Here is a 17435-nt window from a genome sequence, read left to right as displayed (position 1 = left end):
AAAAGATATTCTGCGTTTTTTGACACAAAAATGACAGTACTAGATACTCAGGCTCTGATCTTGTCCCATCTTGATTACTGTCCGGTAATATGGTCAAGTGCAGCAAAGAAAGACTAAGCAAAGCTGCAGCTGGCTCAAAACAGATCAGCACCCCTTGCCCTTAACTGCACATACAGAACTGACATCATCAACATGCATCATGGTCTTTCATGGTTGTGGGTTGAGGAGAACTATACTACTTCTCTTCTAGTTTTTTTACAAACATTTATGTGTTGAAAATGCATTACCACTTGTATAACCTATTTGCATACACTTCAAACAGACATACATATCCCACTAGGCACGCCACTGTGGGTTTCTTCATGGTACGCAAAACAAAAACAGATTTAATGAGTTGCTCAGTTATGTATAGAGCCATGTCATCGTGGAATGCTCTGCCACCAGAGGTTACTAAGGCAAAAAGCAAGTTTAACTTCAAAACTTGTATCACAGCGCCTCTGCTCTTTCAAAATGCCTAATTTAACTATAATGTACAGTACCAGTCAAAAGTTTGGACACACCTACTAATATCAGGGTTTTTCTTTATTTGGACTATTTTCTAGATTGTAGAATGACAGTGAAGACATCGAAACTATGAAATAACACAAGGAATCATGTAGTAACCAAAAAAGTGTTAAACAAATCTAAATATATTTGATATTTGATATTCTTAAAAGTAGCGACCCTTTGCCTTGATGACAGCTTTGCACACTCTTGGCATTCTCTCAATCATTTTCATGAGGTAGTCATCTGGAATGCATTTCAATTAACAGGTGTGCCTTCTTAAAAGTTCATTTACCTATTTGGTAAAAGACCAAGTCCATATTATGGCAAGACCAGCTCAAACAAGCAAAGAGAAATGAAAGCCCATCATTACTTTAAGACATGAAGGTCAGTCATTGCGGAAAACGTCAAGAACTTTGAAAGTTTCTTCAAGTGCAATCACAAAAACGATCAAGCGCTATGATGAAACTGGCTCTCATGAGGACCACCACAGGAAAGGAAGACCCAGTTACCTCTGCTGCAGAGGACAAGTTCATTAGAGTAACTAGCCTCAGAAATTGCAGCCCAAATAAATGCTTCACAGAGTTCAAGTAACAGACACATCTCAACATCAACTGTTCAGAGGAGACTGCATGAATCAGGTCTTCATGGTCAAATTTCTGCAAAAAAAACACTACTAAAGGACACCAATAATAAGAAGAGACTTGCTTGGGGCAAGAAAAAATGAGTCCAAATCTGAGATGTTTGGTTCCACAGAGTAGAAACATAGAGTAGGTGAACAGATGATCTCTGCATGTGTGGTTCCCACCGTGAAGCTGTCACACCTTGATCTGTTTCTACTGTCTTGTGATTGTCTCCACCCCATCCAGGTGTCGCTTATTATCCCTGGTGGATATATCCCTGTGTTTCCTGTCTCTCTGTGCCAGTTCATCTGTTAAGTTTTTCATGTCAACCAGCATTTTTCCCATACTCCTGCTCCTATTCTCTTTTGCTAGTCCTCACAGTTTTTGATTATTGTCTGTTTTATGGACTCCGTACCCACCTGTCTGACCATTCTGCCTGCCATGACCTCGAGCCTGCCTGCCACTCTGTACCTCCTGGACTCTGAACTGGTTTTGACCTTTCGCCTGTCCATGACCATTCTCTTGCCTACAAATTTTAGATTGTTTAAAAAATATCAAGACTCAAACCATCTGCCTCCCATGTCTGCATCTGGGTCTCGCCTTGTGCCCTTATAGAAGCATGGAGGAGGATGTGTGATAGTGTGGGGGTGCATTACTGGTGACACTGTCAGCGATTTACTTAGAATTCAAGACACACTTAACCAGCATGACTACCACAGCATCCCATCTGGTTTGCGCTTAGTGGGACTATAATTTGTTTTTCAACAGGGCAATGACCCAACACAGCTGTGTAAGGGCTATTTGACCAAGAAGAAGAGTGATGGAGTGCTGCATCGAGTGACCTTGCCTCCACAATCACCCGACCTCAACCCAATTGAGATGGTCTGGGAAGAGTTGGACCACAGAGTGAATGAAAAGCATCCAAAAAGTGCACAGCATATGTGGGAACCCCCTCAAGACTATTGAAAAAGCATTCCAGGTGAAGCTGGTTGAGAGAATGCCAAGAGTGTGCAAAGCTGTCATCGAGGCAAAGGGTGTCAAATTTAATGAATCACAAATATATATATATTTGTTTAAAAATTTTTACATTTGTTTAACACTTTTTTGGTTACTACATGATTCCATATGTGTATTTACAATGTAGAAAATAGCACAAATAACCAAAAACCCTTAAATGAGTAGGTGTGTCCAAACCTTTGACTGGTGCTGTATTTTTGTTGTCTATTGGTGTCTTTCCAACATATAACTGTTATTTTATTTGAATTTTAATTGAATGTCTTATGTTGTTCTTGTGTATCACTGTTCTTTACACTGTCATGCATTTGGTTTCCAACTAGTTCATATAAATAATCAATAAAAAAATGAATATCATCCTCAATTTTACTACCGTAATCAATTCTAATATGTTAATATAAGAGATGAGTGAGCGAGATGAGTGAGCGAGATGAGTGAGCGAGATGAGTGAGCGAGATGAGTGAGCGAGATGTCCAGTTTCCCCCTCCATTAATCATTTGATAGCGCTAACTATATAGTAGCCATTTGTGTTCATCCCTCTGTGTCCACAGATATAAATCAAGTTGGGCCTAGGTCAATAGCCTCCTCTGTCTCCAAATGAATGAAACCTTGTCAAGCTCTGAATGGATCGTTTTTAGAAATCGTTCCAACCGCACTGTCATTCTGCAGTCCTTTGTTTAACGATGGTTGATGACGGTTGTCTTTTGTGTGCGTGGGCTTGAGTGTGTGTGTGTGCATGAAAGCTTGAAATACTGAAGAGAGAGCTATGACTACCAGGCAAACCAGGAGAGAGAGGAGATTTTCTATCAGTCTTCATCGTTTAGAACAGGCAATCCCTCTTCAACCATCCCTCCGACCTAGTGCCAGGGAATGTATTCAAACTAATGTCTGTACAAAGGACATATGATGGGAAATCCCATGCTGCGTTATGCCTAAAGCTCCAGTCTTAACTGCCATTGATAAAGGCTTGGGTTCCCTCCCTGTCTGCTACAGACAGACCACACAAACCACCTAGAGGCCAGCAGCAGCTGTCTTAACACTGATCCCAGATCTGGCCTGGCCCCTACTCTGACTGACGGGGTGAAAGAGAGAGTGGAGGGGAGAGACAGAGAGAGTGAGAGAGAGTAAGAGAGAGAAAGGGAGAGAAAGAGAGAAAAAGCATACAAGATAGGAGGAGGGAGAGGGAGAGAGATCAGAAAGCATTAGTCTCTTAGAGGAACATTCTTATTCTAATAGAGGGAAGGAGGGAGGACGGGATGAGAGTAAGGAGGGGGGATCTTGGTATGATCCAGACAGGGACAGGAAGTGTTGCCACGGCAACCTCTGATCACCCAGACTGGCTGGAGCAGGCAGAGGGAGACGAGATAGTGGGTTGACTCGGTGGGTTGGAGAGCTGCCAGAGGTTTGACAAGAAAACAGGGCCTAATGAACGCTAGGGGGGTGGAGGGGGAGAGTAAGGGGGGTTTTGGGAACGGGTGGAGGTGATGAGTCTGTCTCCATAGAGACCCTCCAATAGACAAGGCAACTGAAACTGTATGTGATGACAAGGATGATTGTACACATATACACACACACACACACACTATACACCTCTGTGTATTGGGACTACCCATGTCCTTGAACGCAGCTCTCAAGCAGCTCCCAGCTCTCGTGTCATCATCAATCATTGTCAACAGAAAAACTAATTCCACACAGATTTTGGCTTATTTGCATATCACTGAAATGAGCCAAAATCTTCTGGAATAACCACTAGACAATTGTTTTAACATTTGGCACTCTTAAAGAGGCAGGAGAGATAGAAGTAACAGTGTATTTTTAGATAAATGAGAAGGAGCCGCAAATGTTTCAAATGATTCGCTCGTGTCCCAAATGGCACCCTATTCCCTTTATAGTGTGCTACTTTTATGGGCCCTCGTCAAAGAAGTGTACTATAAAGGGAATAGGGTTCCATTTGGGACAGGCACATCATCTCCATACTGGACTGTAGTTAGCATGTATGATGACATAAATACATATGAGCATTCTAAACACTGTAGCTACTGTAGCATTGAACAAAACAAGCAATTTATAAATGATTAAGATGAATCTTATAAATCTTCTATAGAGTCAGTATAAACGGTACCTTTGTCTAATTGTCTGAGTTCTCTTACTAGCTATCGACGGCCAGACAAAAGACAGGGGATTACAAGGAATGGAATCATTTACCATGTAAACAACATCTAAAAAATACCTTGCACATGTGAGTGTGCTTTATGACTACACTAATCCGGTAGTATTGTCCATCTCACATCCAGCCTGCGGTTCATCCATTTATTTATGTGGTTGGAATGGGCCATATCTGTATCCTCTTTCATTATCTGAGTGTCCGAGACATCCATTATAGACTCAATACCGCAAAAAGGCCCATTAGAAATAGGCTAGGGATGATGATGGCCACAGTATGTAATACACTTGGTATTACTGTTTCATTTCTTTGGATTCCTTCATCCACTCTCAGTTATGAGTTTTCTGTGTGATCTGAGAAGAAGTTCCAAAGAGGCACTTTTGCAGTGTGCTATACCTGAAGAATGGCAGCAAACGCACGAGGTCAGCGTGTGATGATAGAATGTCTTTGAGAGACATTCATGAATATTGTTCACATTTTGTATTTAAACATAGATCTAAACGATTTGGACAAAGGCCATGGAATTAACCAGCAAGCTCAAAAGAACTAAGATCAAGATTACGTTTCAGTGGATTACAAGACGTTCTTCAATTCATTATTATGTTGTTTTAGGACATTCTCATCACCACCTGTGTGTGTTGTATAATAAACCTACTCATTAGATAGCTCTTTGTGAGTCCACATCTATTAGATAATGTAAGGCGTATCGGTCGTTTAGTATTCTACCAGTAGCAGGCTTCCCAAGTGCTTACATATGTTTCCCCCCCCCCCTAGAGGACATGTTCATGATTAGGGTTCTAAGCCATGCCACCTCTCAACACTTTGTACAGCTTTTTACTGAGAAATTAGGCAGGCACTGAGTGCCTGATACTTATAATAGGAAACTAATAAACCCACTTAACACATTGTCCTAAACGTGTCCTGTTCATTCAATTCTATGCACCTTTCAACATCTTATGAGGCGACATATTTTGACACAAGGAGAACATCCTATGTTTCCACAATCCCCTCACTCTCACCCTGCCATACACCCACAGCGTTTGGCCCAGAGTGTTGGGTGTGTGGTGATTGAAACAAGGTACAGTGCAGTGTTCCGGGTGATACATCTGAGGAATGGGGGGGTGACACTTCTTGCTAAGGTGATGACCCGTGGAAGGCCTGTTAGCCTGGATGGTGACAGAAGACAAGGATTTAGATGCACACACACGTACATGCACACACACACACACACACACACACACACACGTTGGTATCTCTGGAGGTGACAGGACAGGCTATCACTGCCATTCCAACACCTTGGCCCCCGGGCTGCAGCAATCCTTTCCCATCAACCCTGTACCCAAAGTGGAGAAAGCGGTGGAAAATGTGTGGGGCACAAAAAGGTTACAACAACTTGTTCCAGACACTTGTAGAATCCATGCCAATGCTCATTGAAGCTGTTCTGGCTTGTGTTGGCCCAACGACCTATTAAGACACTTTATGTTGGTTCTTCCTTTATTTTAGCAGTTACCTGTAGATTTGACCTTTGAAAACTCGTTACTAGGCTAAATATGAGCATTGATATTTATGTTATTTATTTGACCTTTAATTAACTTGGCAAGTCAGTTAAGAACAAATTCTTATTTGCAATGACGGCCTACCCTGGCCAAACCCGGGCGATTCTGGGCCAATTGTGCGCCGCCCTATGGGACTCCCAATCACGGCCGGTTGTGATACAGCCTGGAATCTAACCAGGGTCTGTAGTGACGCCTCTAGCACTGAGATGCAGTGCCTTAGACCGCTGTGCCACTCTGGAGCCCAATATAAAGATGTGCCAAAATCTAAACATGTGCACATGTGTTTAATATCCACAGAGAGAGAGAGAGAGAGGGAGAGAGAGAGAGGGAAGGACAGAGAGAAAGATAGAGCAATAGATTGAGTGAGAAAAAGAGGAGGAATGGGTCATTCCTGGGAGCAGCGAGCCATTTGCCCTGGTGTGATCTGTGGATTAAAGGCCTTGGCTGCTGTTTCTAAATTGCTCCACATGCTGACAACAGATTCACTAAAAATGAATGGGCTGACAGAGAGACAGATGCAAGCTTATGATTGGATATTCTCGTTTCAGAAAACAAACCGGCGAACACCCGGATGTTAAATGCAGATGAGCTTTCATGAGTTAAATAAATGCACTGAAAAACCACACATACACACAGTTAAATTAACAGTATTGCATTTTTCATATAGCCTATATCCAACTAACAGTGGTGGAAAAAGTACCCAATTGTCATACTTGAGAAAAAGTAAATATACAGTACTGGAAAATGACTCAAGTAAAAGTGAAATTCACCCAGTAAAATATTTATTGAGTAAAAGTCTAAAAGTATTTGATTTTAAATATACTTAAGTATCAAGGTAAATGTAATTGGTCAAATATACTTAAGTGTCAGTAGTAAAAGTATAAATCCTTTCAAATGTCTTATATTAAGCAAACCAGATGGCACAATCTTCTTGTTCTTTTTATTTACAGATAGCCAGCGGCACACTCCAACACTAAGACATAATTTACAAATTAAGCATTTGTGTTTAGTGAGTCTGCCAGATCAGACGTAGTATGGATGACAAGGGATTTTCTCTTTAAACCTTGTGTGGTGTTCATGTTTTTGTTATTCACCCAATGTTCGCTGGTCTGATGGACCAACAACATTATTGGGTTTTTAAAACAATACAGCCATATCAATTTACATAAAAATACTTAATACTTAATACTTAGATGTTGACTTATATCAATTACGAGCAATATAAACAGCATACATGGTTAATATTTGCCATTTACCTCTGCTAGATCACATTTATCAATAAAAACGCTATTTGTTTTTTGGGATAAAATGTGATTTTTTTTGTAAATAAAAATCCTTTATAATCAAGACATGGGTGGAATAAGTCATGTTTATCTTGAAAAAATTGAAATGAAACAAGGTTTTCATCACTATTGATGTTCATTGCTTTTACTGAACAAGTTGGAAGGCCAAATTTTACATACAGTATTTTATGGAAATGGTAAATGAGCCCCATTGAACACAAATTAAGGCCGGTCCATACACCACATGAGGGACAGAATTTTACTGTGTGTGTGTGTTGCAAATGTATTTCTTGCACTTGATGCATGTGTACTGTGTCTTCCTGTCCTTCTTGTGTCCACACACATCACAGCACTTCTACTTGTTGCTACCGGCTGCAATCTAGAAATGATGAAAACACTTAGTTCAGGAATTTTACTAACATCTCACTCATTCACTCACTCACTCACTCACTCACTCACTCACTCACTCACTCACTCACTCACTCACTCACTCACTCACTCACATACAGTGCCTTGCGAAAGTATTCGGCCCCCTTGAACTTTGCGACCTTTTGCCACATTTCAGGCTTCAAACATAAAGATATAAAACTGTATTTTTTTGTGAAGAATCAACAACAAGTGGGACACAATCATGAAGTGGAACGACATTTATTGGATATTTCAAACTTTTTTAACAAATCAAAAACTGAAAAATTGGGCGTGCAAAATTATTCAGTCCCTTTACTTTCAGTGCAGCAAACTCTCTCCAGAAGTTCAGTGAGGATCTCTGAATGATCCAATATTGACCTAAATGACTAATGATGATAAATACATTCCACCAGCCAAATACAGGACCATTCTGGAAGAAAACCTGATGGAGTCTGCAAAAGACCTGAGACTGGGACGGAGATTTGTCTTCCAACAAGACAATGATCCAAAACATAAAGCAAAATCTACAATGGAATGGTTCAAAAATAAACATATCCAGGTGTTAGAATGGCCAAGTCAAAGTCCAGACCTGAATCCAATCGAGAATCTGTGGAAAGAACTGAAAACTGCTGTTCACAAATGCTCTCCATCCAACCTCACTGAGCTCGAGCTGTTTTGCAGGAATAGGAAAAATGTTCAGTCTCTCGATGTGCAAAACTGATAAAGACATACCCAAAGCGACTTACAGCTGTAATCGCAGCAAAAGGTGGCGCTACAAAGTATTAATTTAAGGGGGCTGAATAATTTTGCACGCCCAATTTTTCAGTTTTTGATTTGTTAAAAAAGTTTGAAATATCCAATAAATGTCGTTCCACTTCATGATTGTGTCCCACTTGTTGTTGATTCTTCACAAAAAATACAGTTTTATATCTTTATGTTTGAAGCTTGAAATGTGGCAAAAGGTCGCAAAGTTCAAGGGGGCCGAATAGAGCAGGCAAAGGTAGGAGAGTCAGTCAAGCCCACATGCAACAGCATCACTCACACTTACTCTCGGTATTGGAGTTGTTGGTTCTGTGGGTTGGACGGATGGGCGGATGGGGCACCGCACCAGCATCCTCCTCCTGAATCCTCCTCATGATGGCTGCAGAAGCTGGGGTCCTTGGGATATGTTGCCTGCTCTGGATTTGAGGTCTTACCAATGCCTTGCCAAGCTCCTTGAGAAAGAGCCGTCTCCTCTGGAGCTTCCCTCTGTTACAATCTGGGTTCAACGCCATCCAGATGACAAACGCGTTGAATGCCAAGATGTCGAAGATGTTGAAGAATATCACAAGTGGCCTGCGTAGGGTTCTTATTTTGCAGCTGTAGCCAGTCACCAGCTTGTTTAAATTGTCCACTCCTCCTTGTGTGTCATTGTAATCCATTATGATTTCTGCTTTTAGATGTTCCTGGCCACAGATTCTCCCATCCCTATGCAGCGTACTTATGGGTACCACATTTTTGCCTTTCTTTGGCACGTAAGACACTAGGGACGTGTCGGCCGTGAACACAAACTTAGAGGAATTGATAGGCCTGTTCCATGTATTCAACAGCTGAGGTGGGAGCTCTGGCTTGTTTTTTCGTACTGTTCCTACCATCGTCAGCTTCCTCTTGACGAGCTCCTGTCCCCGCTTGTGCAAAGTAAAAAAGTTATTGCATGTGATGTTGTGGCCACGGAGTCCCTGTGTCACGTCCAGGACAACCCGCATCCCTTGGTTCTTCTCAGTGGCTCCTCCACCTGGCTTCCCTGTATACACTTGCATGTTCCACACACATGATGAAGCAGTCCAGACCTTGATGCCATATTTGACGGGTTTAGACAGTATGTACTGCCTGAAGGGGCAGCGGCCCCTAAATGGCATAAGCTGCTCATCAGCAGTAACGTTGGGCCCAGGGTTGTAAAAACAGGGGAAGGCAGTCCACCCACACTGACCTGATTGCAGCTAGCTTGTCTCTCTGCGCCGAGCTGGTCTGGTGTCTCGGTTATCAAAGAGGATAACCCTGAAAATAATGTGGACATTTTACAGAGACATTGTTGCACAGGAAAAGTTCTCTCCCAGTTTCTGCATCCCACAGGGATTCTGTGGATTCCCAATTGGATCTGAAAACACCAGCCAGGATAAGTACCCCAAAGAATGTATGTTTGGTCCATCTCCTTCCATCTCTTCTCCAAAAACACGCCTTGCCTCCATATTAGAGCAGTCCATAATGATTTTCTGGATGGTGTCTGGGATGAACAATTCAAAAGAAGACTTTATGTCCTGCACAAGAGTAACCACCATCTGCGTCGACCCTGGTTGCATCCTTATCACATTGGCAGCCATGCGGGGTGACTCATTCCTTGGGCAAGACAGTTTAAACCATTTTTAACATCCATATTTCTCCTCCTGCAGGCTGCTGATGAGCTGGTTGCTGATGGGCTGGTCCTGGGGCTGGCTGTTGACGGGCTGGTCCTGGGGCTGGTTGCTGATGGGCTGGTCCTGGGGCTGGCTGCTGACGGGCTGGTCCTGGGGCTGGTTGCTGACGGGCTGGTCCTGGGGCTGGCTGAATTTACCAAGTCTCAGGTTGAAAAAATAATGAATTGTATTGTTTTTTATTTTTGTAAACATTGAAAATGGGTTCCACAGACCCGAACACCACACAAGGGTTAAGAGCGTGAATTGGGAAAAAATTCTGTCTCGCTAATAAGCATTCAAATTGTAACAAGTACTTTTGGGTGTCAGGGAAAATGTATGGTATAGAAAATTCATTATTTTCTTTAGTGAAGAAAAAGTAAAAGTTTTCAAAAATATAAATAGTAAAGTAAAGTACAGACACCCCAAAAAGCGTAGTACAAAAGTAGTACTTTCAAGTATTTTTACTTAAGTACTTTACACCACTGCCAACTAATAACCTAATCACCGATCAAGCAACATTATGAACTAAATGTTCAAATCCTGTTGCTGCAGGATTATTTGCTGGTCAAATTAAAATCCTACATCTGTATATGCAGCGTAAGCCTTTTCTTCTCATGATTAGTATGTCGGAAATATTGAACAAATATTTTGTGACATTGTGTAAAACAAGCCAGGCTGTATCATGAAAAACTTGATCTCTACTCATCTCTTTTTAACCACTCCCTCCCTTTTTTCCGTTCCGTCGCCCATTCTATTTCTCCACCTAAATAATGCACTGTGGGTATTTGTGTGAATGGAACACAGCCTCTATCTCTCCTTTTAACCCTCCCTCCCTCCTTCCTTCCTTCCTTCCTTCCTTCCTTCCTTCCTTCCTTCCTTCCTTCCTTCCTTCCTTCCTTCCTTCCTTCCTTCCTTCCTTCCTTCCTTCCTTCCTTCCTTCCTTCCTTCCTTCCTTCCTTCCTTCCTTCCTTCCTTCCCTCCCTCCCTCCCTCCCTCCCTCCTTCCTTCCTTCCTTCCTTCCCTCCCTCCCTCCCTCCCTCCCTCCCTCCCTCCCTCCCTCCCTCCCTCCCTCCCTCCCTCCCTCCCTATCTCATTCGAACATATTCAGCCACTGCCCTCTCTCTCTCTCTGCATTTCACTCATGAATGAGTCGAACGTGACTCCTGAGAGAAGGATTACACCAAGCTGTGTTTATTTTTAATAAATACTGTAACAGCTATCATGGACATGAGTCAGGGGGAAATGTCTCTCAGAATTGTAGCTAGCTACACGTCTTTTACTTTTGCCCAGAGAAATCATTTTGTGGGTAATTTAAGTAAGCACTATCTGCCGTCACAGCTGCAGCCTACGGGTCTCTCACATCCAGATAAGATGGAGAGAAACTTTTCCCAGGCTTATTGTCTTGCTGGTGATATAGGGTAGGTGACAGTAGAACACATTCTTGTTGGTCCACTTCATGTATAGTCTTAGGGTTCACTGCAGCTTTCATTACATGGAAATAACCTCTTGATGTGAACTATATTTCCCACATCCACGTGTCTGAACAGATAGCAAAAATAATCAACAACATACAGTATGCAGACTGCCATTTCATTGAAGTAGAATGCTAGGATTCAGACACATTTTGTCTGTTTTCGTTGCTTCTTACAATGTTTTTGGCATGCGTCTGATAGCAGGAAGCTCAGATGTTATGGTGTTTCATTCAGATTGTTGTCGGAAAGGACAATTTGTTCTTATACACACTCCAATCTGGTTCTCTGTCTCCTGTTTGATCCAGTGAATGCTGTGACAGATTGTGTGGTGGTGCCAAAACAGTGCCAGTCTAATCAGTGAGTTGGGTGTGTGAAATGAGCACAGTTCATAAAAGGCTGTCACACCGACCCTTAATGTGATTCAGACTGTGGGGAAGTCATGTCCTTTTCAGCAATTTGTGTGTGTGTGTGTGTGTGTGTGTGTGTGTGTGTGTGTGTGTGTGTGTGTGTGTGTGTGTGTGTGTGTGTGTGTGTGTGTGTGTGTGTGTGTGTGTGTGTGTGTGTGTGTGTGTGTGTGTGTGTGTGTGTGTGATATAGTTACCTATGACTAAGTAGTTTGGATGTAGTGAACTACTTTTTCAAATTAACTTCTGTTAAGTAAACGTAGGTTTGCAAATATACCCGTAATTTACCAACGTTACCGGAATTGTACTTAATTTTGGTAATTAACAGGTCATCTATTGTAACTAGTAATTTATACTTTTACAAATGAATAGTAAATGTACAGCAGGGAGGCTGTAATATGTTTTACAGTCGGGAAAATTGTTCCGTCAAATATATTTCAGCATCGCTTCTAAAAAGCTAAATTACAGTATTAAGCTGGCAACTCTGGTGCCAGTATAATGCTGTAGATTTACAGTGAAATTCTCCCTGGAATCTAAATGTAAAAAAAACAAACATTTGCACATAAAATACATTTATTCAAATTAGTAACAACATTAAAAACAATGAACAATACAATTGACAATAGAAGTAACAAATCAAATCAACGTGTATTTGTCACGCTCGCCGAATACAACAGGTGTAGTAGACCTTACAGTGAAATGCTTACTTACAGGCTCTAACCAACAGTGCAAAAGTTAACACATATGGTTACCTAAGAAAACATGCAGTTTTCAAAGTTGTCTATCAGTAAAGATACTTATAAACAAGTCAAGGTGCAGCACCAAACCGGCATGTGATACAAATATTATTCCACTTCACCACTGCTAAGAAGATATTTACTAAAATAGTCTGAGCGTCACGTGTGTCACCCGACAGTATGAGGTTGGCGTCTGAAACTGAAACTTTGAATCTACAGTAGCTATAAGCTTTTACTGTGAAGAAATACAGTATGTTAGAGTCATTTTTACAGGAGGCTTCAAATAACAGTTAATAACAGTATTTTTCTGCATTTTACCCATAAAGCAGTGCAATCTACAGCATTAACGCAGTAAAACACATGTGCCGCATTTGACTGTGCATTCTACAGTGTTTTGCTGTTGAAATGACAGACAAGTCTTACAGTGTAGAGAGACAAATCGGAATGACTGCTCCGTATGATAATCATTGAGAGACGCAAAGGTTCTCAATCCTGACTTCGCCTGCTTTGTGCGCCTTAGTATCTTCCCCTGCCGCCTGGCTATTGTATTGTTTTCTCAGTGGACCAGATGGATGGTGAGGTTGTGCAGAGATTCTGAGACAGATGTTTTAAGAGGGAGCTTGTGCGTGTGTGTCCTTCTAAAATGAGTTTTGTTACAACTTCAGCACCATGGACAGGGAACCACATCTACAACGTTTTCCCCCTCTTTGAAACTTGATAGAATCATAAGTGTCGTCGCCTGTGTTTCAAAGAATCATTAGTGCTTGTAGCCTGTTTCCATTGATTCATTTGTGGAACTGTATATTTCTCTGTATCTGATAAACAACCACAGTATGTCTAAAATTCATGCAGTCATCGTATGCATTATATGCATTGGCAATTACAGGCATGCCACAGTCAACGTGAGACATAAACCCACGTGTTTTCCATGGGTCTATGTAAAAATAGACGATACAGCTTTATTGCCCTGGTCTGGCGTCACCCATAGCTTCTTCTCAACGCATGGATATATGATTTCCTCCACAGCCTTGATCGCGAGGTGCACGAGCTGAGCGCAGACTGAGCGGGGTAACGTCACTGTCGGTGGCACGGCGGGCATCAGTCCATTCTCCACAACAGCAGCAGTAGCAGCGAGCGCAAGGCTATAGAGCGGCGGCAGGGTCCCTCACATGATAATTTTGAAATGTTGGAGAAACTACGTTGTACAACAACCTTTTACTCCAGAGTCAATGCTGTCGAAGTGCACTTTGAAGGCGTCAAAATGCGCCCTAGCCGGACCATATTTTTGTTAAAGTAAGGAAAGGTCGGAAGTGGGGGAGATTTCCTAAGGATGAGTATAGACAACGGGGAGACATTCTGGCTTTAGCGGTTGGAGCCACTAGAACTTGAGTCTCAGGAGAAAGGTGCGTTCCTACTTGGACAGCGGAATCTTTCTTATTTTTTGGAATAATCATGCCTGTTCGGAGAGGTCATGTTGCGCCACAAAACACCTTTTTGGGGATAATTATAAAGAAATTTGAGGGACAAAGTGAGTATTATCTTTGTGTTTTCACAATAATGTATCTTTAAATTCATAATATTCATAATGGTAGGAAAATGTATTTTCCTTGCTTGCACACGTACAAAATAAATGAAGTTAATATTTTTTGATCTGACAATTGGTACCTCGACAACATTTTTTTTTTACAATCAGTAAGAGTAGAGCTAATATTGTTGCGCTTGTGATACTTTAGAAGTGGGAGAGTTGAGGGTAAAATAATTTAAATATGGGATATCATTGAGCATTATCTAAGGTACTTCGAAGTAGCAACCACTTATGTTTCTCCACAAGATTACATGGCAATAAGTAGTATCCAGATAACATACATATAACCTTTTTCAAATACCCCCACATTTGAAATGGTTATGGTCAGGTGGTTATGTGCCAGTTATTCAATGTGGATCTCTCTGTTTGATAGTATGGCTATGGCATGAACATTAATCAAGAGGAATGAAGCACACACCTCCATATTAACAAATACTGAAGCAATGATAGGACTGAAAGAAAAATGTTTAATGGATCATCTGTATATTTTTGAGTGATTTATAATACAGTGAATATTTTATTCTGTATATAAAGCAGAGTGGTATTATATCACATACCTCTGATGCTACCATGAATGTGTTAACCTACCCATTCTTCCCCACTATGATCCTACACCCTTCTATACCTTCACAGATAAGAAATTCCTTATAGCCAATGCCCGGGTTCAGAACTGCGCCATCATCTACTGCAACGATGGCTTCTGTGAGATGACCGGCTTCTCGCGGGCGGACGTGATGCAGAGGCCGTGCACCTGCGACTTCCTCCACGGAGAGTTCACCAACAGGCATGCCATCGCCCAGGTAGCCCAGGCTCTGATGGGGTCTGAGGAGCGCAAGGTGGAGATCACCTACCACCGCAAGGATGGTGAGTACGGACCACAGAGTCCTCCCCGCTGGGGCTCGTTGCTCATGCTTTTCTGTTTATATGACCAAATTGAAGCAAAGTATGGGTCAGTGAATGGTGACAGAATAATGCAGGGGAGACAGGAAATGGAATGGGCTTGGCTTGACAAGGGACTTTTCTGAAGTAAACGCGTCAGTAGGTCATTTGTGTTGAACAAAAACACGGACAGAGGTGTATGTTTGACATCTCGTTTATTGCCGCTCAGATGGAGGGGGTTTCTGTCTAGAGCTTTTGAAGTAGAACAACTCCATATCTATTTGTGAAGACAATTGCATCTCCATACACTTGAAAATAGAATATTAGAATATTGCACAAACCTAGAAACAAAAATAAATTGGTCAAATCCATTGCCTCTTGGCTAAATACATAAAAGGGTGACATATAATTGAATGAGTCGTGTAGTTTAAGCCGCTTCTGAATTTTCCATGGAGATTATGAGTTGGCATGACAGCTGCTATTGTTTTGATGGGTCACATGCTTAGCGAGTGGCAGAGTGAAAGTTTAAACCACCTCTCCCATATCCAATAACCAGGGTCACCCAGGGTGCATTGCTGTGCCCTCTAACGATGAGATTCCTTCCGATCCAGATGACTAAGCTTGTAGCGGTTGCGTAATGGTCAAGGTGTATGTAATCACTGGCCTAGCTGACATTTCCACCTACAAGGGCTGAACAGTTTCATAAGAGCTGGTTGAAGCCGGGTTAAAGTTGGTGACTGGTCATGAAACATGGGTTGCTGTGTGCTGACATGACATTTACACCTTGTTAAAGAAATCCTGGGGAGAACCTTGCATGTGGATAGGGGGATGTGGACAGGTAGGGTGGAGGACCGTACTGGAGAGATGGATGACAGAGGTATAAAGGTGAAGAAAGAGAGGACGACGTTGAGGGAACTAGGGACTTGTACTGTTACTAAGCCAGGACATAGTCTGGGGGTCTGATAAAGTGATCTAGGTATAGAGGTGTGGATGAACACATGGGTTATGATGTGGCCATGGCAATAAACACCTCATTACCACAAACTCATATCAGTGCTCCAAAGCCTCCGAATGGACCAACTCTGCAGTGTGTTTTTTTCCAACATAGGAGAGGCCTCACAGGCATCGATCGCTTAATGAGGACACAAATACCTTCATGTTGCATTGATCTTCAAACCTGCCGTGTTGGGAGAATGAATCAATAGTGTCTGTCCTGCTATCTTTCACTGGCCAGGCCACCCCCTAGAGATGGGATGAAGGGATGTAAAGAAAGATTGGAGGGGTAGAGAGAGAGGGGTCCTAATTATCGTTGCTGGAGCTGTAAGGCTCTAATTACCTCAGTGTCTAAACTTCCTGACTTCGTAAGTTGCGTTCCAAAGGGCACCCTTTTCCCTATATAGTGCACTCCTTTTGACCAGGACCCATAGGGCTGTGGTGAAAAGTAGTACACAAGTAGAGAATATGGTGCTATTTGGGACTCAGACCATGAGCCGTCTAGGGAGGGACCTCTCATAACACAGACAGTATTTTCACCTCCTTATAACAATTGATTTGATCATAGGCGTTGCATTATAAAACACTCATATTGTGGGTTTGAGTGTGTTAAAACGACATGACTGGAATGCACATCAGGGGCATAGGCATGGTTGGGCCTGGGTGGAAATACGATTTCTCTCTGATATTGTGTTGCAGAGAGAGATGTGATTGTGGCGTGGGTGATTGGTCATTTGGTTGGATTCTCCCATGGACCACTTGGAGCCTGTAGGCCAATCTCCTCCAATTTACAGTAATCCCGGGACCCGTGGTCCTGACAACCAGTCTCTGTCCTTCACAAACTGTGAAGGATTTTGTTGCCTCAGCAGAATTTTGTCAGGCAGATGAATCTATTATGGGTTGACATCTTGTCCTTTTGGGGAATCTTTGGTGTTCCTTTTCTAGCTTGGTTCTGCTATAAAGTTACAGCACAAAGTCTCTCTCCTCCTCGAACCGTTTCCTGCGCTTACATCAGACATTGGGCATTGCGTAGTCCTTTAGTAAGTGAGTTATGCCTCTCGCTCGGAACTGCTGTGCATTCAAGGAACCAAAATGGCTGCTTACCTCGCGTCCTACAACATAGAGGTGCCGAGTGTGATGCAATGTTGCAATGATCTTAACGCCATCTGTATTCTACTATCAACCTCAACTTCTTTCAATCAAAAGTGGTACATTTCAGTTGGCACATTCCAGTTGGCTATTTCAGTTGTCTTTCAGTTCGCTGCTGTCCCTCTGTGTGTCCTGAATACTACAACAACAGAAACACTTAAGGCCATGCAGGTGGCTTGTTCCTTTGGAGACG

The 17435-nt window shown here is 42.2% G+C and overlaps 1 protein-coding gene across 1 annotated transcript in view; it reads left to right on the top strand.

Annotated features, from left to right (window-relative positions):
- Positions 1–13746: 13746 nt before the first annotated feature.
- The window catches only part of kcnh7 (potassium channel, voltage gated eag related subfamily H, member 7), a 110008-nt gene continuing 106319 nt past the window's right edge, over positions 13747–17435 (top strand). Inside the window, exons 1-2 of the mRNA XM_031792507.1 lie at positions 13747–14164; positions 14855–15085. Of these exons, the coding sequence (XP_031648367.1) occupies positions 14089–14164; positions 14855–15085 (307 nt within the window). The 5' untranslated portion in view covers positions 13747–14088. The remainder of the gene's footprint in view (positions 14165–14854; positions 15086–17435) is intronic.

This window comes from Oncorhynchus kisutch, linkage group LG16 (genome assembly GCF_002021735.2).
Source record: "Oncorhynchus kisutch isolate 150728-3 linkage group LG16, Okis_V2, whole genome shotgun sequence".
Taxonomy (NCBI): domain Eukaryota; kingdom Metazoa; phylum Chordata; class Actinopteri; order Salmoniformes; family Salmonidae; genus Oncorhynchus; species Oncorhynchus kisutch.
The sequence above is the reverse complement of the archived record's forward strand: the minus strand, read 5'-3'. Positions and strand labels throughout refer to the sequence as shown.